Source organism: Pithys albifrons, chromosome 7 (genome assembly GCF_047495875.1).
Source record: "Pithys albifrons albifrons isolate INPA30051 chromosome 7, PitAlb_v1, whole genome shotgun sequence".
Classification (NCBI taxonomy): Eukaryota; Metazoa; Chordata; class Aves; order Passeriformes; family Thamnophilidae; genus Pithys; species Pithys albifrons.
Genome location: NC_092464.1, coordinates 49,923,112 through 49,944,626, shown reverse-complemented (window position 1 = coordinate 49,944,626; position 21,515 = coordinate 49,923,112). Strand labels below are relative to the sequence as shown.

At 40.8% G+C, this 21,515-nt stretch overlaps 2 protein-coding genes across 6 annotated transcripts in view; one reads left to right on the top strand and one right to left on the bottom strand.

Annotated features, from left to right (window-relative positions):
• FBXL2 (F-box and leucine rich repeat protein 2) overlaps nucleotides 1-16,717 on the top strand; it is a 52,893-nt gene extending 36,176 nt beyond the window's left edge. Inside the window, exons 6-15 of the mRNA XM_071561532.1 lie at nucleotides 305-373; nucleotides 460-555; nucleotides 860-986; nucleotides 1,181-1,255; nucleotides 4,536-4,666; nucleotides 8,579-8,639; nucleotides 10,060-10,104; nucleotides 10,390-10,446; nucleotides 13,610-13,822; nucleotides 14,805-16,717. Coding sequence (XP_071417633.1) covers nucleotides 305-373; nucleotides 460-555; nucleotides 860-986; nucleotides 1,181-1,255; nucleotides 4,536-4,666; nucleotides 8,579-8,639; nucleotides 10,060-10,104; nucleotides 10,390-10,446; nucleotides 13,610-13,822; nucleotides 14,805-14,912 — 982 coding nt within the window. The 3' untranslated portion in view covers nucleotides 14,913-16,717. The remainder of the gene's footprint in view (nucleotides 1-304; nucleotides 374-459; nucleotides 556-859; nucleotides 987-1,180; nucleotides 1,256-4,535; nucleotides 4,667-8,578; nucleotides 8,640-10,059; nucleotides 10,105-10,389; nucleotides 10,447-13,609; nucleotides 13,823-14,804) is intronic.
• A 217-nt stretch (nucleotides 16,718-16,934) lies between these two features.
• UBP1 (upstream binding protein 1) overlaps nucleotides 16,935-21,515 on the bottom strand; it is a 52,371-nt gene continuing 47,790 nt past the window's right edge. For all 5 annotated transcript variants that reach the window (XM_071561525.1, XM_071561526.1, XM_071561528.1 and 2 more), the window contains 3 exons: nucleotides 20,159-20,301; nucleotides 19,538-19,589; nucleotides 16,935-18,808 (listed from right to left, as the gene is read on the bottom strand). In XM_071561525.1, the coding sequence (XP_071417626.1) occupies nucleotides 18,771-18,808; nucleotides 19,538-19,589; nucleotides 20,159-20,301 (233 nt within the window). In that variant the 3' untranslated portion in view covers nucleotides 16,935-18,770. The remainder of the gene's footprint in view (nucleotides 18,809-19,537; nucleotides 19,590-20,158; nucleotides 20,302-21,515) is intronic.

Sequence of the window (21,515 nt, the reverse complement as noted above, 5' to 3'; positions counted from 1 at the left end):
TTCTGATACTTAAACCTCTCTGTTTATGCCCTTCTTGTTTTTAGTTATGACATTTGAGGCATAGCAGTTCTGGTGTATATATGACAGAAATAACCACCTTGCCCAAGTGGTGTGTGAGGGAGAAAGAGCATTTAAGACAGAACCTTGTAGTAGGAAAAGGAAAAAGCAACCACTAAGACAAATGGGGAATACTTTGTAATTGCTCTGTGGCTAAAGATGAAGGGTTTTGACTGAGGTGGAGGGACAGAGCGCGCTCTGGTGACTCTGTTACCACTCGTGACATTTGATGAATTTGCTGTTTCAGGACCTTTGCACAGAACTGCAGGAACATCGAACACTTAAACCTAAACGGCTGCACAAAGATCACTGACAGGTAAGTCAAAGAGGTTTTTTGGTTGATGGGAAAATTTGGAAAAAGAAGTAGCTGAAGGTATTTTTAGTGTGTCTGCTGTTTTGCAGCACGTGTTACAGTCTTAGCAGATTCTGTTCCAAGCTGAAACATCTGGATCTGACCTCTTGTGTAGCCATCACAAACAGCTCTTTGAAAGGCTTGAGGTAAGAAGTTTTCAGTGTTTTGCGTTTAACAAAAGTGTTTGAAGAGCTGTTCAGCATTTAATAAAGTTTAAAAAATTGGTGCTGACCCTTCTGTGAGTCAGCACTGACTGTCCTCGATATCTGGGACTTGTTGGGTGTAGACTCTGTTGTTTGTGTGTGGTCTTTTCTCATGACTTTTCTGTGGAGGCCTGGCACAGTCCACTGGCTATCATTAATTTCTAACAGTGTGTTTAATTTGGGTTTCCCACTGTTATGACTATTTGAAGGCTGGATTTAACTTTATGTATTTTTTTAATTCTCCCAGTGAGGGTTGCAGAAATCTGGAACATTTGAATCTTTCCTGGTGTGATCAGATTACGAAGGATGGTATTGAAGCACTGGTGAAAGGGTGTAGTGGACTAAAAGCTCTATTTCTTAGAGGTTGCACACAGGTACATAATTGCTTGGGTGATCCTTTAGGAATAAAATTTTATTTGGGGTTTTGAAATCTCCATGAATTAAAAAATACTGTTTTTGTTATAGTATTTTGTTCAATGTTGCAAGATGTGTACATTCTTTGGGCTGCTTTGCTGTGCTTTTAATTTCTTGTTTCTTTTCCTATGTCCAATTTAATTACTACATGCAGTTAGAAGATGAAGCACTGAAACACATCCAAAATCACTGTCATGAACTTGTAATCCTGAATCTGCAATCCTGTACAGTAAGTATTTCACGCTTCAAAGGATACATTCTCTAAGAATCAGAAACCATTTCTCAATGCTGATGAATTGTTCTGCTACACGCTTAAGGAAGTCAAGTAGTGCATTTCTGCAGTTTACAGAAATTGATGTTGAGCAGAGGTCTTACATGAGCTGTCTGTTCCTACAGCTGAGTGTGGGCTTGGAGGATTGAGTTATTTTTCCCCCTCATTACATCTGTTAACTGTGGCAAACTCTAGAGTAAAAATTAACTGCATTCATTCAATTATCATGAACTGTGTAACATTTTGGTCTATTCATAATTCTGAGGTTTCTAATTGAGCAGAAGTCGTGTTCTGGGCTATGTAATTGAGAGTAAAATGCAATGCCATCATCATTGCAGATGGTTCACAACCATCTAAGCAGCAGAAAGGCCTTGGTTTTTCAATATTAATGGAAGGACACATTCATTTGTAATGAAACTGGGAATCTTTCATGTACTTTTATTTCTGCTTAGAGAACACAAATTAGATTTGCTCTGGGTTTTATTTGCTTTTCTGTTGTTTCTGATGTGGCTTTTAAGGAATGGGAAAGACTTTCTTTTAGATTTTACATATGTTTAAGTCATTCTTTGCCTGCAAAAAAACCTTAGAAAATACTGAAATAAATTAGAATTTCAGTGTTTCAACTTTGAATAATGAAGTTATATTTTTGTTTATTATTGGAAAGTTTTCTAGCTTTATTGCTAGAGGGTGTCATAAAAATCTGCTGAAACTTTCAAATCTGTTTTATGGATTATTCCTGAATGAATGTGGCTGGGACATCTTGTGTTAAGATTGCATGAAATATTTCTGACCTAAAAGATTTGTTTACAGTGTTGGACACTGTTGAGTGTTGGGGATTATTAAACGTTGCATTAAAAATTTCAGAAATTGAGAACAATATGAATACAAACCTTGAGCTTCCATGCACCAGGTGTTTAGTGAAAGGGAATTTTTCAGATTTTTTCAGTCTGAATGTAGGTACCCAACTTCAGTACCAGGAATGAAGGGAAGTTCCTTCTTTTGGTCAGAGCCACACTTAAATAAAGTCAGTATGTAATTTCCTTCCCTTTCACTCTTCCTTTTGGTGTCCTCCTTCTCTAAAGTTCTTTTTCTGTTGTGTTTTACCTGAAACTAGTAAGGCATATCAAGGCCATCCTTTTGTGATTTTTGTGAAAGGCTTTGAAGAGGTCTGATGATAATCAGTTGCTCTCTCTCCTGCTTCAGAGGGACAGTGCCATGGAAGTGTGCCAGTTTTCTCTTGACCAGGATGTCTTTTGTCATGTAGTACAAATAAAAAAGCCTCCTGAGTGAAAGTATTTTTCCCTTTGAATTTGGAGCTGCCAGTCCTGCCCAGTTATGTGTGGCTTAGAAGCACTTTCCATGAGCAGCCAAACTCCTCATGACCAAAGGGCTGGCACTGATTGTTCCACAGCAGGGCTCCCTGTGCTTGATTTGATCCACACTGTAGTTGGAGTCACGGTGTTTTATGGACATCATAAATTGCCAGGGCAGCACCAGCAGCTGTGGAATGAGCTGGTAGCTCTGGAAACTGCACTCCTGAAAGGTACTGACTTTAGAGAAACAGTTTAGAAACTGGAGACTGTTGAGGGACTTTTCTTCCCTGAGAGTGATGAAATCATTGAATCCATTTCAGAATGGAAAGCTTTCATACATAATTTGAGGGCCTTGTATGTCTCCAACAGCAGCAGAAAATTTGCAGAGTCGTTACCTCCAGAATAGTTCCTTTTCCCAATAACCTCTCAAAGGACATGCAACAGTTCCAGAAAACAGCATATTTTTGGAGAGTCAAGATCAGAAATACCTGATTGGTGTTGGAATCTTATTTGAAAAAAAACCCAACAAAACCTCAAAACTTGCCTTCTTGTCTGTAGATGATGCATATCCTTCTGGAGCCACAAAAAGAAGATGAGACCCTGAGATCAGCTCAGTTGGTTAAAACTTGGTTGTAATAATGCCAAGGTCATGGCTTCAATCCCCCGTGTGGGACATTGACTTAAGAGTTGGACTCGATGATCCTTGTGGGTCTCTTCCAACTCAGAATAGTCTGGGATTCTGTGGGAAAGATGGACTTCTAGTTTTCTGTCTATAATAATTTTAATTTGACAGATCTAAACTTCTGATACTAAAAAGTGCTGGGTTGGGGGGAGGTGGCATAAGGTAATCTCCCTTTGTGCTGAGCTACTGCTGCTTTTCATCCTGTTTCCATCTATGAATGGTAATGTTTGTGGTAATTGCCTCAGAAATAGCCTTGTATTAGCATATTATATGAGGGGCTTTTAAAAAGAATGTTTGTTTTCTATTAAACATACAGTAGAGGTCTTTGTTACTATTTCAAGAGTGATATTAAGACGGGAAATAAAACAACTTGTTTCACCCTGAAGGATTAGTCATACAGCAGAAAAATTAAATTCATGGCATTAGGAGTTGGGAGGAGGAGGGACAACTTCTTCCAGAACAGAAGATTTGTAAACAAAATAATATTTGTAAACATGCCCAGTAATCTCGTTCCTGTTGGTGTTTAATCTGCACCTGTAATGAGGCTACTTCGTATAGTCCCTCTTTTTTTATTCATATTCCAAATTTGGGATTACTCTTTTTAGAAGATCTAGTACAAAACAAATTTGAGAAATGAAAAATCCTCATTTGAGTTAAGTCTTTCATCTAAAGACAACCGCATGGGTGGGACAAATCTGTAAAGGTTGGATTATATGTAATTGTTTACCTGTAACTCTTGCTTCAAAAATTACCTGAAGGGGAAGGATTTTGGCTCTGGGTCCTACTGCTCCAGTACAAAATAGTTACTTATCTCTGCTGCTGTCAGGCTTTAAGCTCTCTTTTGCACTGTTCCTGAATTTACATAGTCACTGGAACTAAAGATCTCAACTCCACAAACATATAAGAAGCAAACACCATTAAAAAAAAACAGATGTGAAAAATGATAAAACTAAAGCAAAGTGAAAGAGGAAGACAGAAACAAACAGCTCTCCCTCTGTGCTCCAGACTGCCTTTCAGTAGGACCCAAGGTCTTGGAAAAATGCATAGATAAGTAGGAATTGTGTGTGTTGATTATCTTCAGTATTATCATTGCATGTGGTTTCATGGTGGTATTTTTTGGTTGAAAATCCGGGTTGCCCTGGTGACTTACGGCCTGACAACAGCACTTCAGAACGTGCCTTGATTTTTGTTCTTAGCTGATCACTTGTTAAGGAAGTAACTTCAACCTTCTTCTGTGTTGCAGCAAATTTCAGATGAAGGCATTGTAAAAATCTGTAGAGGATGCCACAGACTCCAGTCCCTCTGTGTCTCAGGCTGTAGCAACCTTACAGATGCTTCTCTCACAGCACTTGGTCTGAACTGTCCAAGGCTGAAGTGAGTATGTCGTGAGTGTGTCGCGTTGTTCCTGGCCTGATCCAGGAAATTCCTGCTGAGGATGATGAGCTGATGCCCACGGGCTTGATGGAGCTCTGTGTTCTCTGCATTACCTTTGCAATCAAAGCATGAAGTTGGAAGTACCAGCTGAATATAAACTTGAGGGCTGGTCCTCTGCAGCTGTCACATTAATGTAGTTCACTGTATATTGGAAGAACAAGAGTTAATACATGAAAAATGAAACACACTGATCCGAGCAGTTCAATTCTGTGCTTAGAGCTATATATTTTAGGTAAAAATTACAAGCCGGAAGAAAAGAAGATGTAAAACCTATTATTTTTTTAAAAGGTAAAAATATCTGTAGTTGTGTTTTGCTTTGTGGTGTTTGTACTCTGGTGTGGCTTTGTGAGATCACTTGTCTTGAAAAAAAGCCCCTAAATCATATTTGAGTATTTTATTTACAGATTTTATTATAAATGTGTTCTAATATGCTCTGCAGTCCATCCTGGTGTTCTTAAACTCTGATGTGGATTGAGCTAATGTATTTGCAAACACTGAGGAATAATTTTTATGATATGTTTTGAGCAATAGGGGTTTATCAGTTAAAAATTATAGAAACTTTTACATTGGTGTAATTTGTGCTAACATACATGTTATGTGGAGTTCTCAGAAGTTCAGACAGCTTTGGTTTTAATAATGAGGCTCAGTCATGCAATAGCTCTCTGTGTGTAGAGACAACACTTCCTAGAAGGTCTAATTTTAAAGTAAATGAGATCAAAGGACAAGATTTTTGGATGATACTGAATTGTCATTGATGACAGGAACCTGCAGGAGTGGCAACTTGTTATACTCCAATCACAGGCAGAGGGAAGTGTAGACTGTTGGAATGAGGGGAAGCTTCACTAAAATGCACTGTGCATTATGCTGACACAGTGTTCCTTTAGCTGAGAGAGTGAAAAAGGGGTTTTCTTACTGTAGTCAACCACAATTCCAGAGTGGCAGTCCCCTTCATGTTTGTGCTTACAGAGCTCGATGTGTGGCAGCGTTTGGGGCTTAGGAGGCGTCTGACACACTGAACTGTGTTGCTTGGAAAGCTGTGCTGTTATTAAGTTTCTCCCATTCTCTCAATTCGTGGCTCAGATTGGAAATAAAAGGAGCTCTGAAGTGCTACTAGCTGTGCCATTTTTTCCAAGGGCAGTGCAGCTGTAGCAGGGAGTATTTTGAGTCTGGTAGGTAAACTGTCAGCCCCTGTCTGTGCCACGAGGGGGAAGGCATCTGCTACTCTTCTGTAATGAGGAACAGCATAAAAAAAAAAGACCATTTGCAGTGATTACTGCTGAGGATTAGTGTGTGTTGGAAGGACACATGGTACAGCTGGTTATATCCAGAGTTTTGGGATTGTGTGTGCAAAGTACTTGGTAAAAATTGTGTTGGAAATCAAAGGGGAATGCAATTCCACACTTGCTCGTAGCTTCTGAATAGTTTGGGTTTGAGTATGAAAGAAAACTGCTGCCTTTGCTGGATGTGCTGGCCCTGTCAGGAAACATTTCAGTATTTTCTGTGCTGTGCTACTCTCACTTCATTTCAGGATCTTGAATGTCCTGCTGCTGCTTTCAGTGACGCTGCTGTTCTGCAGCTGTTTGCACTCACAAGTAGTGTTGCTTTGGAAAAAACCCTGAGCTTGACCTTTCAGCTGACCCTTCAGCTTTATTTCTTACCTCACATCAAGATAAAGGTGTCTTCTCATCCCTCTCTGTATCTGCTCTTTTAGGTGCTTGATGCCTTCTCTTTTTTTCCTTTATTAGCACTTTTTATTGTTAAAATACTGGTAGGCATTTTGGTGAGGCTTATCAAGAACAACACCAGAGGACCATGTGTGTCTTTGGGTGGGGCTGGGAAAATGAGGATCATGTTCCTTTCACACACACACACACACCCTGCTGCTATTTCAGCAGGAGTAGGGACGTGCTGTGTGCAGAGACACTCCAGGTGTGGCCAAAAGACACCTGTAGCAAATAAATTCAACTGTGAGGTCTGTCTGAACATTGCTTTGTAAGAGTGGGAAATCTGCTTTTGAAGATCATTTTGCCTCTTTAGCTCCTATGGTAGGAATTTTGTCACAAATCACTAGATAGAAAATATGTCTCAGCTGTATCAGGAAAAAAAGAAGAGTTCTCTGTAAAGCAAAAGTTAGAATTTTCCTCATTTTCTTGCTGCCCAGCACCTTCCCACCTGTTTTCTCATCCTGGGGCCTTACTGGTTCAGCAGTGTGTGTACAGCTCATTCCCCATTCTGCTCCCCAGGCTATCTGCACACCCAGTTTCAGGAAAGCTCGAGCTGTGTTCCTCTGCTTTCTTACTCCTCTGTTTGTGTGTTCTTTTCAACCAGATGGGCAGTAAGGAGCTTCCTAACTATTGTGCATGTTGCAGTTGTCATTCTCCCCCACACCTTTAAAGTCAGACAATAAGGTGGGTTTCACAGCAAGCAATTGATGAAAGGAGTTGGAAGGGTAACAAATGTGACCTGAATCATGGGGGGTTTGTGTGGTGTGGGTTTTTTCCCTTCTGTTTTGTGTCCTAGGTAATTTTCTGAGTAGCTATGAGTATTTTATGATACTACCATTGGTGCAAGGGCACTGAGTTTCTGAGTGTGAATCTGGAAAGAAAGTCCAGAGCTGTTAGAACCATCCATCTGGGAAGAGGTATCTGTCTTCTGCCTCTCTGTTGGCTGTTTTTGAGTTTCCATCAGCCTTTCCTGTTGAAGACAAGAACTCTGGAAGTGGATTTTCAAGAGTGTATCCCATGGGGCTGCTCAGCTCTCAGTTTGGCTGCCCCTCTTGCTTTTGGCTTGGAAGAGACTGATCAGCAAAGTCTTAGTCAGAGCTCCCCATCCTGTACTTTGGAGGGGCTGTTGTTTATTCCTGCACACAGCATGGCTTCTCCCTTTGCACTTTGTCTCTAGGGAGGGTTCTAATGACCTCCTAAACCAGTGGAAGGATCTGATGCCTCCAAGTGTTGCCACAGCAGGAAGTTCCTTTGTGCCCCTTTCCCGGCTCCTCCCCACCAGCCCCAGCATTGCAGCAGTGTTTGCTGTGCTGAATGAGCTGCACTTGGTTTGTGCTGCTTCTTACACAGTACTGTGGCTCCTCCTTAGTCAGCTTCACACTTACTCCACCTGAAAAGTAAAGTGTTCATTAAAAAAAAATAATTAAACAAGAGCAACACAACATTAATGGGATAGAGCCTGTTACTGCTGATGTTTGGGGCAGTTGAGTTTATTTTTTCCTGTCAGTGCTGCTTGCCAGTGCCTCTCAGAGGAGTGTTGGCATTATCTTTCCAAAACAGTGTTGTTTTCTTTAAGGTTGTGTTGGCATAGTTTATTGTTTTTGCTGTGGGCTTGGAGATTTTAAGCTCCTTGCTTTCTGGTAACTTGCCTGACTGTGCTTCATGCAGAGGCTCTGAGGGAATTCCAAGTAAGCAGTTCTCAGTGTTGGGGCTCCCCAGCAGTGTGTGCTTAGATAACAGGTTTTAGGTGCAGGCTTCATCTGCATTTTCCTTTTCTCAGGATTTATTCTCCCATATCTTTCCTCAGATAACATATGAGAAAACTTGGGCTTGCTCTTACTAAATGAAACAAGAGGTTAAATTGCCTATAATTGTGTATAATATTTTCCACCAAATGTTCAGAAGATTTGAGGATTGAACTTAATCTCTTCTATGACTGATAGAACCTTCTGATAAACCAGATCCAAAGTCTGCTTTTTAATTGCAAATCACTCAGAAAAACAGGCATATACATATTTACATGTGCTATTGACAGCTTTAAGTTGCAGAAGACAAATTTGTATCTCAAATGTATTTGCTTTTCCCTGTATTCATGTTTGGGTTTTTTAAACATTTAAAACTTTTGCAGGATTTTGGAAGCTGCAAGATGCTCACACCTTACAGATGCCGGGTTCACCCTGCTGGCACGGGTAAGGGTCTCTTCAGAAGGTCAGAGCTTGCCTTGTTTTCATTGCTGCTGAGCAGCTGGGCGTGGATGTAGTGCTGCTGGGAAGGGGAAACTGTGGTAGAAAGAACCCAGAGGAAGTGGGGACTGAAGAGTCATTTTATTTCTGGGTTATACTGAGATCTGCAACTTGATCTAATTCGCCATCTATCATTGCATTTTTCACTTTCACCCTCTCTTTTTCAGTTTTTTTCAATTGAATTTCTTATGCTTAAGTAATTCTAAGCTTGTGTTATGTATTGTAGTCAAATTTCCTCTGTAAAGATGACACATACCCCTGTGAATACTTACATCAAAAATCAGCATACAATAGATTTTTCTGAGCATACCCTTCAGTTACAGAATACTTGTATTATGCATTATAAACTACTTTGGCCCTGATTCATGCTGTAAATATGTAAAGTTACCACCAAGCAAACTGGTGGTATCAAATGCTTCAAGTTAGACTTGTTTGCTTGCTGGTTTGGGAAATCTGAACACAAAGATAATACTCTGTAAACGAGATTCATTTATGCTGATATTTAGTGTGACTGAAAGGGGGGGTTGTAGCCACAGTGGCCAAACAGAGTGGTTTTCTAGTTGTTCAGCACTGCAGTCTCAGGCTTTTAGTAGTGCCCTTGAGCCTGCAATTGGGGTCTGCAAGTTAAACCATTTATTCCTGTAAAAAACAGGTTGGGAATTGAGCTGAGCTGTGGCACCAGCTGCTCTGCTGCAAGGTCACAAGGCTACACAATTTTCTTGAAATTAGCCATGATCAGGAGATTGAAAGCACTTCTGAAACCTGGCTGGGGATCTCTCAGTCTCCTGGGAAAACTGCTTGGGTAGATGTGACACGCAGCTTTCACCCAGCCTTAAAGTAGACTCTGTTTTAAAATTTTCATCACTCATCTGCAAAGCAAATCAGTGTTAAGGCTTCTTTCTAATGTGTGGTGGTGAAGAGGGATGTTCCCTGTGCTTCAGTGTGTTTCAGCTCAGTTTGGTGCAGGCTGAGGGACACAGCAGTTGGATTAATCCATATGCAGTTGGCTTTAGTGCACAGGCTACAGACTCCATGGGTTTGGAATGAAGGGGGAAGGGGAGCAGGGGTGGGTAAGTCCTGATCCACACTGTTCCAACCTTGCAGGGCAAGAACAAGACATTTCCCTAAGCAAGAGGAAGGCTGAAATGTTGAGGTTTGAGGGGGGTTGTAATGCTTGTTTATTTATTTATTAATTTATTTCAAACTTTTTTTTTTTTGCTTTGGTGGTGATCAAATACTTGAAAGGATTTAGCTCACAATTTCCTCTTGGAAGCTGTGCTATCCCATGTGACTGACCCTGTGCATGGTTTTATGTCTATGCTGCTTTATTTATTCTTCTGGTTTTCTGTTTGTGTTTTTATTTTAGAATTGCCACGAGCTGGAGAAGATGGACTTGGAAGAGTGTGTTTTGGTGAGATTTAATATGAAAAGGAATATTGAATGTCCAGTGTAAGAATGCTGTACATTGGCACTTCCAGTTGTGCTTTGGGTTTTATTTATAGTGCTGTGTTTGTGGTAGGAAATAAAAATAATCATTGGGAAATTCTATACAGGGAAGTGCTTGGAGAGTAAGAGGTGATGGGATGTTTTCCAGAAATAACAGAACCTTTTTCTGGTAGACAGAGAGATGAATTACCTGAGGGTTGACTCTCCTGCTGTCTGTTGCTTATGGCTGTTTGGTTTCTTTCATTTCTAGATCACTGACAGCACATTGATACAACTTTCCATACATTGTCCTAAGCTGCAAGCATTGGTAAGTGTAGCTCTTTGTTTGTGACCTTTAACACATCCCCCAAACCACACACACAGACAGCTCCAGGCTGTTCCCTAGAAAACATTCCTGATGTACAGTGATACTGTGCAAAATATATGCAAGTTTCATAAGTACTCTAAAAACAACACATTACTCCTAAAATATTTACATACATTGAGTGATTAAAAAAATGTTACCAAGTGAGTAATAACCTGAGAGCTTATATTTTATGGTTAACATCCTTCATATTTGGTTACTTACATGTTTGATGAATGTATTTAGATCCTTTATAGATACTCTCAAGTGTTCAGTAATAGTTTTTGTAGCGAGGATGACGCTTCACATCAAATATTGAACAAACAAAACCACCCAGAGAAGATAATGTGATCACTCTGTCACCAGCTTTGCATACAAGCATTTTTTCCCAAGGACTCCATTTACATAGTAAGTTGTGGAAGGTTTTCTTGAACTTGACTTTTGAACAGAATTGGAGAGGGTTGAGATGCCTTCAGTGGGGTTCCCTGATTACTGTGTTTCAAAGACCTGTTTTCTAGAGAGTGTTGTCTTAGACCTTTCAGGTCATCAAAACCAGTTTGAGGTGACATAGATTTGTCTGTTCTTTAGTCAAGATACTCCAAAGTTACTGGATGGTCCTTACAGTAGGAGCTTCTCTGTTTAGGGCCAGTTGTCCCATAAGTGTAGATCTGTTATGTACTGCTTAGATCTGCGTGAGAGAACAAGTATCTGTATAATCTGTTCTTAGATGGGATTAAAGGAAGGTTTGCTACTTCCTTAATTAAATTCTGTTATGATTAGTGTTTCTCAGTGTTACTAAGGTAGCAACATGAGGAAAGATGGCTTTTAAAAAGCAGCCTGTTCACTATTTGTTGTTGGTTTTTATTTTGGCTTATTAATTGCACGGCCTCATTTCTGAACCCTAATTCTTGATGTTAAAGCAAATGAGTTGTCAGAAGATGTGGGGCCATTTGTATGGGACATGTTCTGTTCCTCTGCAGGGGACGCATTTTTGTGTTGTAATCCCAGTTGTAACCAGTTCTTGCAAGAGATCTTTGGTCCTGGTTCTGCCAGTGCTTCAGCAGATACACCATAACAACTCCTAATTTCCAATTACTGGGAAAGGAAAGACAAGACTGGGAGGTGCCAAATACGCTGCACAAACTAATCCTGTTGCTTCAAATGTGAAATCACACACTGTTGATGGTCCTATAAACTCTTGTATAGCTGTGCTTTAGTGTGTGTTTAGGTGTATTTACAGTAAAACAAGTATTTTGGAGTTGCAGAGATCAACTTTGAATTTGGTTTTTGATGTTTGGAGAGTCAGTAGATGGTGGAACTTGGCAGCAGCATTGTTAGGCCAGTTAGAGCCAACTACTAATCTTCATCAGTATCAAGTACTCGAAGGCTTTTTTACTTTTTGTACTTAAAAAATAATTTGTGGTGAAAGTGTGAAATAATTGTATCTGCAGATTATTACAGAAACTGTGAAATACTCACGATACTCCTGAAGATGGGAAGACAATTGAATTCTTCATTTAAGTTGATCACTCTGTTTCCTACTCTCACAGCATGCCATGATTTATACACAGCATTCAGTATGTATTAACAAAAAAACCTACGATATCTTTTTGTTCTCAAGGTTTCAAACAATTGTCTTTGTAAAATTCCACTTCATTAGCACTTCCTAGAGGGCTTTTGAAGTCAGAAGAATCATGTGGTTTAGTATGAAGTATCACTTGGCATATTTAGTTTACAAGGTTCTGCAAACTCAGCTGTACATCCTGTATTGTCCTTTCAGTACCAAGACTATGTCTGAGGAAAGCTGATTTTATAAGCTGCTTTACTTCCTGGGATGGAATACTCTTAATTAGCCACCAGGCTGCTGCTTGACAGGACCTGCTGTCCTTCCCTGCAGCAGCAGATCTGCTGTGCATGGTGGTTAACCCTGCACCTGCTGGTTGTTCCCAGGCTGTGAAACAACCCAGATGCTCAGAGCATGATACAGAGAGCAGGCACAGGAGAGAACGTGGCTGGGGGTGCTCAGGCTTCCTTGTGGGGCTGAAACAGAAGGTGGATGAGCTGTACCAAGAGATGGGATCACATGTCAGAGTGAGGTGATTGGCAGGAGGTGCTTTTGAGCACTACAGTTTGCTTGCTCTGAGTTAAAAAGTGCTTTTGGGCTGCTGCAAGTGTTTCTTCATCAGTTGGTGTCTGAAAAAAACAACCTGGGGCAAGGAAATGCTGCTTCAGAACCAGATACCGTGAGATGTAGATACAAGTACAGGCAGAGCACAGGGCTGAGCATAAAGCAAAGCACCGAGCCCAGGGCAAGAGGAGTAGAGTACACAGATCCTGCACGTTTCTACTTGAGAGCATTCACTTCACTGGTGACAGAGTGGGGTTTTTTAAACCTCCTCTGAGGAATGTGTGCTTCCTGTTGTTGTCATCATCCGTGCTTCTCCAAAAGTCATGAATTCCCTAAAGGAGCAAAAAAAGTGCTTTCTGTGGTGCCTGAGATGCAGCAATGTTTTCCATGTTCTTGACGTTCAAGAGATTAAAAGAATATGCTGAAGAGGAGCAGATTGTTTTGGTTTATTATGCTGACTTGCAGAAAGGTCTGCTCCTTGTAAGTACAGCCTGAAGTGCTAAGGGCTCATAGCTTGTTTTTTTTAAAATCATTATTTGGCAAAACAGTCCAGTCTGATTGTTCTTTATCTATGTGGACTTGCACAGGCTTGGTCCTGGTGGTAGCTGCAAAACAGTAACTCCTGACTAGATCCTCATCTATTCCTGTATGTTCTTGATCATCCTTCAGAGTTGTGACTGGTTTCTGGCACAGTGCTGTTTGCACTTGTGTGGGACAATTGGAACAGAATTCCCATGTGTTTAGAGAGCACAGAGGCCTGAGGAGTTTTGACAGTGACATGAGTTTTGGGACTCAACTTGTTTTGAAGAAAAGTTAAAATCAAGTACAGCCATTTTGTTAAGTAAAACAGTTTCTTTTTTCACTGGTCTGGATTTCAGCTGTGTACTATTTGTAACTGTTTAACTACTGGAATGAAGGAGCTTGAAGAGGACTTCTGATGTCCAGAGACTGGAGTAGCTTAGGACTGAGTGATGTTAATTGTTTGCCTCTCTGTTTCAGAGCTTATCTCACTGTGAACTGATCACTGATGATGGGATCCTTCACCTGAGCAACAGTACCTGTGGTCACGAGAGGCTGCAGGTGCTGGAGCTTGATAACTGTCTTCTCATCACTGACGTGACTCTGGAACACCTGGAGAACTGCCACAACCTGGAGAGAATTGAGCTGTACGACTGTCAGCAGGTCACACGAGCTGGAATCAAACGGATCAGAGTATGTGTTTCCTGACTGGTTCTCACAGGAATGCCAGAGCTGTTGGTGCTGCTTGGGATGGTGTGAGTTCCACAGGCATCCCAAGCCAGGAAGGCTGGGAACAGTCTGACTGGCACTCTGTTAGGTCCCCACCTATAGGGGCTGCACAGAACTGCCCTGTATGAACAGGAATAATTGTCAGTGTCTGGCCCATGACACTTTTGCTGTTGGAATGAGTTTGAATGAAGGTTATCTTCTGCTTTCTGTATTTTTTCAAATGCAGGCCTCTCTGTTTCTAGGATGATGTAGTGATATTCTTTAACTCTCCTAAAATACTCTTTAATATACAGAGCCAATAGTAAAACATCTGCATGGATATTTCAGTTAATGGGTTGTCAGGCCTAAAGCCCTGGATTGCAGTCCCGGCCCTTTCTCTGTACCTCACCCGTTGGGGCAGGGACTGCCTGCCGTGTGTGGGCAGTGTTTTAGCCTTGTTAAGTTTGTCTGCAGCTCCCAATCCCAAATTTGTGTCCAAACACTTTCGCAATTGGAAAGCTCATCCTGGGCAGTGACCAAAATTGAGGGCAGATGCCTAATTCTACTTCATGCTGCTTTCCAGGATGAGAACAGCAGGGACACAATGGGAGACAAGGTACTGACAAGTCCTCCTTCAGTAGCCAGGGGTCCATCCCTCTCTGCTGCAGTAAAACATGTGCCTCTCCTGATGGAGGTGTCTGGGCTGATCAGTGCTTTGTTGGGAAACCAGTGTGAGGGAGCCCTGTGCAAGCTGAGTGCCCAGACATGAGTGTGCCTTAGCTGGATGGGACACGTGTCAGGAGGAGACAGCTTGGCTACTATCCAGCGTGTAGATGCTTTCTTTTTAGCTAACCAACCTTCAGGAGAGAGTGCTTGTTGGCAGCACTTGAGGGGTACTGCTTCTCTTTGCTTTTCTCCTAGTTATGTTTCTTTCTCTCCCATTATAATGCAGCCTTTTCACCCACAGGCTCATCTACCTCACGTGAAAGTTCATGCTTACTTTGCTCCAGTAACTCCCCCTCCGTCGGTCGGAGGGAGCGGACAGCGCCTCTGCAGATGCTGCGTTATTCTCTGACACCAAGTGCAACCACACAGAAAACGTTGCTGGTGAAGAATGGGACTGCAAGTCAGCGGAAGGAGGCGGTTTTGTGACAGTCCTGATGGTGGTGTTTGGTCATCCAGTTTTGTGACAAGAAAACTGTTTTGTTTTCTGTTTTTCCAGGTAAAAGTCTTAACGTAATGTGCAGCTGTGGATTAAGTTGGTGATGCTTTGGTTTGTATTAGTAACTCCTTCCTTCTGTTGGCATGAGAACTGCAGTACCGTGTAAAACGTGTGGGCATTGCAGCATAGCAGGGACCTGGTGAAAGGTCACCAAACTTGGAAGTTAATTTGCATTTGTAAACGCTACTCGGTGTGAAGTTCTAACTTAACGTGGGGCTCAAGTCCATCATGCCAAGGAACTGAACCTGCTGTTCTGTAATATACACGACAGATCAAATATCAGGTTTAAGGACAAATCAGCTTTAGCAGATGTTGACCAAAAAAATGCAAAGTAATCATAAGCTCTTACAGTGAAACAGCAGCTTATTCTTTTTCATGATTCAGCTTCATATTTAATTACATAATGGGACATAATAGGTAACGTCAAAAGGTAAGATAGTACCTCAAGATAACTATATAAATAGAAATACTTCCCAAGTTTTGGACTTGGCTCAGTTGAACTATGCTCGTACAAAGCTTGCTCGTCACTGACGCACGTTTATACCCGGCCTTGAAAGGGGTAAGAAATCCACTGTGGTAGAGCTCGTGCACTCTACTGTAACTGGCTGCCACAATCATTCATGGTGCTCACTGTAATGCCATTCCTGTGTGTCCTCAGTTACCTCTGTGGTTCGTAAGGAAAGGATGCAGGTTAGGGAGAGGGGTGTGTTATACGTGCTGTCCCATGGATGGAGAATGGAAACCGGGTTCAGCTGCAGGAAATAGAATGCAGCAAAGAAAGGAGCTCCAGCTGTTTGACCCACCTGTTTTAGGGACAAGCACATGGGCAAATCACTCTGTAAGCAGCAGCTGAACCAACCAGACCTGTGGTTTGCAAAGGCAGAAAGCCCAGCTCCCCAGTTTGGGTTAAGAAGCTCTCAATTTCTGAAAGATGATAATGATAAAATCTATATATTGACTCTTAAGGCCATGCTTTCATCCTTAGTTTTTCAGTGCTAGATGATTAGATCAACTTTTTTATATTAAGCAACTTAATTATCTGAGAGAAACTACTTGACAGTTCAGGAAGTTTTTTTGTGTAAGTTTGATTGTGTGTGTGTGTATGTTTTCAGAGTTCAGGGCCTCTGTTTACTGAAAACTAAAAAGCAGTTGGAAAAGCTGCTACTGGACAGTAATGCAATTCCCTCCACCCCCCACCAAATTTTAAGCTACTTCTAAAAAAGGTGAGTGTGACATGAGACTTCTGTGGGCAGCACTGGCTGGGCTGTGTTCATGGTTCACACAAGACGGGGACAGTAAATTAAGACCTGAACTTTAGGGTTTAATTACAGCTTAAGAGTACAGTACATGGATGTCTTTACTACTCCAAAGGAAGCCAATCGGGGCTGCCTTTGCACAGTAGTGGAGTGCTGTTACAATCATACCTAGAGTTCCATGACACACTGCTATTGTAATAAGAGAGTTTTAAACAGATTTTATTCTCAACTGTACCAGGAAAGTCATTGGTACCAATATGTCAAGATGTGTTGCCTTTTGTTGGCTCATTTTTTTCTAAGAACATAACAAACCTTGTAAGTCTGTTGCATTAAAGGTGTACAAAATCAAATTGAACCTACTCTGATATAAGACACTTAAATAAACAATCAGCTGATGTCGAACTTGAATTTGTTGCAATTATTTCAAATCTACCCAAAATCCTTACTGGAAGATCCACGTGAATGCACTGGGTGCAGGACACACTACGGAGCTGGTTCCCTTCCCTTCCCTCCCTTTCCCTGCCATTAGTGCTGGGGCAGCTCTTGCAAATAATCTCAGTCTTAATGGACATACCTGTAGTGGGTGGGGGGGGAAAAAGTAAACAAAAAGAAAAGCACATTTACAAAATTATTGAAAAACATTTATTATACTTAAATTGAAATGTGTACATCTTATTAAAAAACAAAAGCAATTTGCTGGTGCCATAATTTAATTCCAATTTCAAGTGAGCTGGACAAACTACTGTACAACTTTCAAGATTCTTTTAAAATTAGATATTTGGATACTTTCCAATCAAGGATTTTCCCACTTTTATAAAAACCATTTGGATTTGAATGTGGTGTGAGCTAAAAAGACGAGTGTCAGTTCAAGAAAATATTAGGACCAAACAATACCCAAAGATGAACAACTTATAGGCAAAAATGTTTAAGTACATAAAATCTTACTTTCAGTGCAGAAAAAAAAAAACCAACAAAAAAATAGGAAAAAACCCTCTAGGTTTGATGAATTTAAATTTTCAAAATGCTACAGCTTTCAGAAGCTTTTCTGCTAAGCACTTGAGCCAGTTATGAAGGGGAAATGAAAAAAAATCAAAGTTGCTTTTGTACATGCTGTAGTAGTTGTTTACATGGAACACCGCAGCATAAAAAGCAAACTATTCCCAAGCTTTTAGCCAGAGAGCAAGGTGGAACTTTCCAAAGGCACAAAATTACAGTTTGGAAACTGTACCAATACCTTTGGAAATATTCCCCTCTAAGTACCTAACCAGTTGAAACTTAATGTTACCCTAGGAAATGCTGTGCCAGGACTTTACAAGAAATACCCAAAAAGCACACTGCCTGTTCAGAGAGAAGTGAGTATTTGGTCATGTGGAAGAGGCACTGCAGCAGGTGTACAGCGTGGACTGCAGGGTGGAGAGAGAGCAACAAAAAAGGTAAGAAGTTACTTGTCCATGACAGCCCCTCCAGCAGGGCAGCACCTGCTGGGAAGGAGATTTACAGGGTGTGCATTTAGTGTTTCTTAAGCTATTTATTTGATGTTGCTGAAAGCTCTGACAGCCCTGTGGTGCCAGTGGGTGACGTTCCCTCATCAGCACAATCCCACCAAGTCAGAAAGCCCCACCTCTCACTGCTGTATTTTCAAACCCCACAATTTCACAAGCAAAGAGTTAAACTCAGCAGTGCTCTGCAGAGAACCTACGAAACTAAACATAAAGGATGCATAGGCAATTCTTTTCCATTAAATTCATTAAAGCAAAACACAATTACTTGGTACCCCACAGGATTTATATTAATCCCTCCAATAAGGTACTATTGATAATGCAGTTTGCTGCATGCATATATTGCATCTGTCTCGGGCCTCTTCTAAGCCCTGTTCTGGCATTTACACTTCTTACATACACTCTTATACACAATTTACACGGGAAGCTGTTTTGACAGCTTTACTCTCAAAGACCTGACGACCTGATCACTATCACCTTAACTACTCATCTCCACACAGATTAGCATGTGCTCTGCTAACACCAAGAGAAAACCAGCGTAAGGTACAAGCACGTAATAGACAAACTGGCACAGAAAGGTAAATGCCCCAAAATAAGTTTACATTCATCTCCAACTGGATACAGAGAATAGAAAAGCCCCAGTGCTTCACTTCTATAAACTGTACCTACTGGCCATAATTTGCCTTATTTCAGTGAAGGGCAAGCACCTTTGCTTACATTGTCTTCCATGCCTGTACACAAGCTGTCATGGCATTACACCTCTCATGAGGACACTTAGCTATGGCAGTGATAAGGAAGTTCACCTATCAAACAGCTCATTAGAAAGGTCATTTTGTGTTTTCAATATGAAACATCTTATACAGTGAAGTTAAATCCTAAGGTTTTGGATGATCTTCATAATCTTTAGGCAGGACTTCATTCTGCATTGGGAGTATCAGTCTAGCAATTGTGTGATGTCACTTCAGAATTATATGGAAGCCTTCACCATTTTCAGCTGAAAAAGAACAAAGTGTTGACAACACTCAATCTTTCTTAAACAGAATTATACAAAAAATAGGAGCCAATGCACCAAAACTCTGGAGTATGGACTTGGCTTTGAAAATACAGCTCATCTACAGCAAAAACACAGCCCTTAAAAATTCCCTACTTGTGTAGAACAAAAATGGTACAATTAATAATTTGTAAGTGGATCGTCAAAAATGGGCCAGTTTCTGTAGGTAAAGTCTGTATGGAGTCAGACTTGTCCACTGATTATTGCCCTTTGCTGGCACCTTTCACCAGAAATAAACTGGATTTCCTAAGGAAGTGCAGGATTCTGCAACAACTACTGAAGATGGTTATTGACTGGCAGTGAAGAACAGAATGTTGCACTCTGTTCTGCTGACTCTCATGGCTCAGTTAACATTCAGCCTCTGAATTTCAAAGGTACTTCTGCCAAGATTTTAAAACATTTTGAAACGTCACCATTCTCAGCAATTATCAGCAGCAAGGCCTGTCCAGTGATGGTGTCTGAATTTTGTATCAGGTTTGTCACTGAATCTGCACTGGCTCTGAACCGAAAGCTTGGAGAAATGACTGAGGTGCTCCACAGAGGCTGAAAGCTCTGGCTGGGAGAGGAAGAACTCAGGGATATTTTCTGCTACCGTGTGTGCAGATTTTTTATTTTTTTGCTCCTTGGTGGAATAGACAATGAAGTTTTAGACTGTCAGAAAAGACGACGTACCTTTTATTGTGGTAAATAAGAAACAACTCTCATCTTGAAAGTTTTGAACCATCTGCAAAAAAAGTTTCAAAAAACCCTCCTGAGTATGACCAATGCAAAAAAAAGCAACACCAGCTCAGGTATTAAACACAGCCTTTTTATAAGCAATTGTGGATTTTTTGTTCTATTCAGCAAGTGACAAACACTCACCAAATTAAAATCCATTACTGTCAAAATAGTGCTTGTTACTCTGTAACCAGCTGGCAGCCTGTTAGTGCTGGCTGTGGTTTGGAAACTCTGTGTAGCAGACACTCGAATAAGCAAGTTCGAGAGTATTTAAATACCCTCTGCCTTTGGGCATAATTAAAATAAATAGTAATTACTGCAGCATCTATAGAGATGAACTATATAGAACTTACAGACCTTACGGGCCTCTCTCCTCCAAGTTTCAATTTAGTCAAGTAGAGTGACATTTAAAAGAGGCTTCTGCTCACTTTAATGTAAAGGAAAATACACCCCAAATGTCGAAAAACACCAGGTTGCATTATCAAACAGAAAAAAACAGTAATAAATAAGCAAGTATAAGAAAATTGTCCACTCTAATTCATAAATAAAATGCCAAGAAAACAGAATTTCCATTACCTGATCACTAACAAGGATGTGGATGCCTGTGGGACCCTGTCTGTAAACCTGGTTGATCTGGTGCAAAGGAATATTAAAAGCCAAAGCAAGTTTGCGTGTGACTTCCGAGGCTGCCATCTCCTCTAAGTAGATTGCATGATAAACTGCAAGAAAAAAAATCATAAATTACATAAGCACAGTACAAGTAACTGTATGAATGAAATCTGAATTTGTTTACACACAGGCTTTAAGCAAATTTAAAAGGTCATAACTTTCAGTTCACTCCCATCTTGTTCTCACTAAGAAGCGTGGATTGCTCTGATGTTTTGTTTCAAGCAAAAGTCAAAGGCACAACTCTGACAGTGGGGAGGCTTCTGTTTGTCCTGAGATTGAAGGCAACTTCCACATTATTTTCTGTGTCCTGCACAAAAAGGCACAGTCATGTCCAAAAGACTTAAATGGATCTTTAGAGAGTCACCTAAAGATGGATTTGGAAGCAGTTTTGGGCAGTCTCAAAAGAATCAGGCACTACCTACATAGACTTACATGTCTATGTTGTTGCTTTAAATAGGGATGTTGATTTTGGATTTTTGGTAAAGAAAACCTTTTGCAACTGTCTGCATAAACTTCCTACAGATCACCTCAGAGCTGAGGGGTGGCAGGGGAAATAGAGCACAGCAAACAAACAGAGCAGTAAGACAAAGCACCTATTCAGTTTGAGGCTGTATTTACAGCTCTGTAGCTTTATTAAATAGTGTTGGAAGCCCTGGGCAGGTCCATGTTTGCACATTCTTCTGTCCCAAACCAAAGACTGAAGATATCCAGAGGGAAAGTACCATGTTTGACAGTGACAGTATCCTATTTACAGATCCTCCTCCATCTCAATTCTTGCATGGAAAATACACAAGCATTATTGCAGCAGCAGCCTGTACAGATTTCTGCTGGGGAAGAGAGGCCTCTTCTCTCAAAGCAGAGCAAGAAAATAATTTCAAAGAGCTCCATTCTTCTAATTGTATCATCGACATTAATTTACAAATAATGTAAGTTCCCATCTGTGTTGAAACAACAACTGTGTCAGGAAAATAGTACTAAAATCAGGAGCCTGTACAGTGTTTGGCTGTTTTCCCTTCTCCAGGCTCTACAGTTTTGGTTCAGCTGCACAGAAAATGACAGCAAACCCTAACAAAAAATGGAAAAGAACTTAAGTGTCCTACTTGCACCCAGCTTTTACATTTAATTGGTTGATACCTTGTCTGCAACAACAGGCACAGCAACTTTGAGAACTCCTTAAGTAATTGCCAAGTAACTACTTAGTTTCATCAACAGACTGAAAAGAAAAAAAAAACCACCAATGATTTAACCTTGAGAGGTTTTAGGT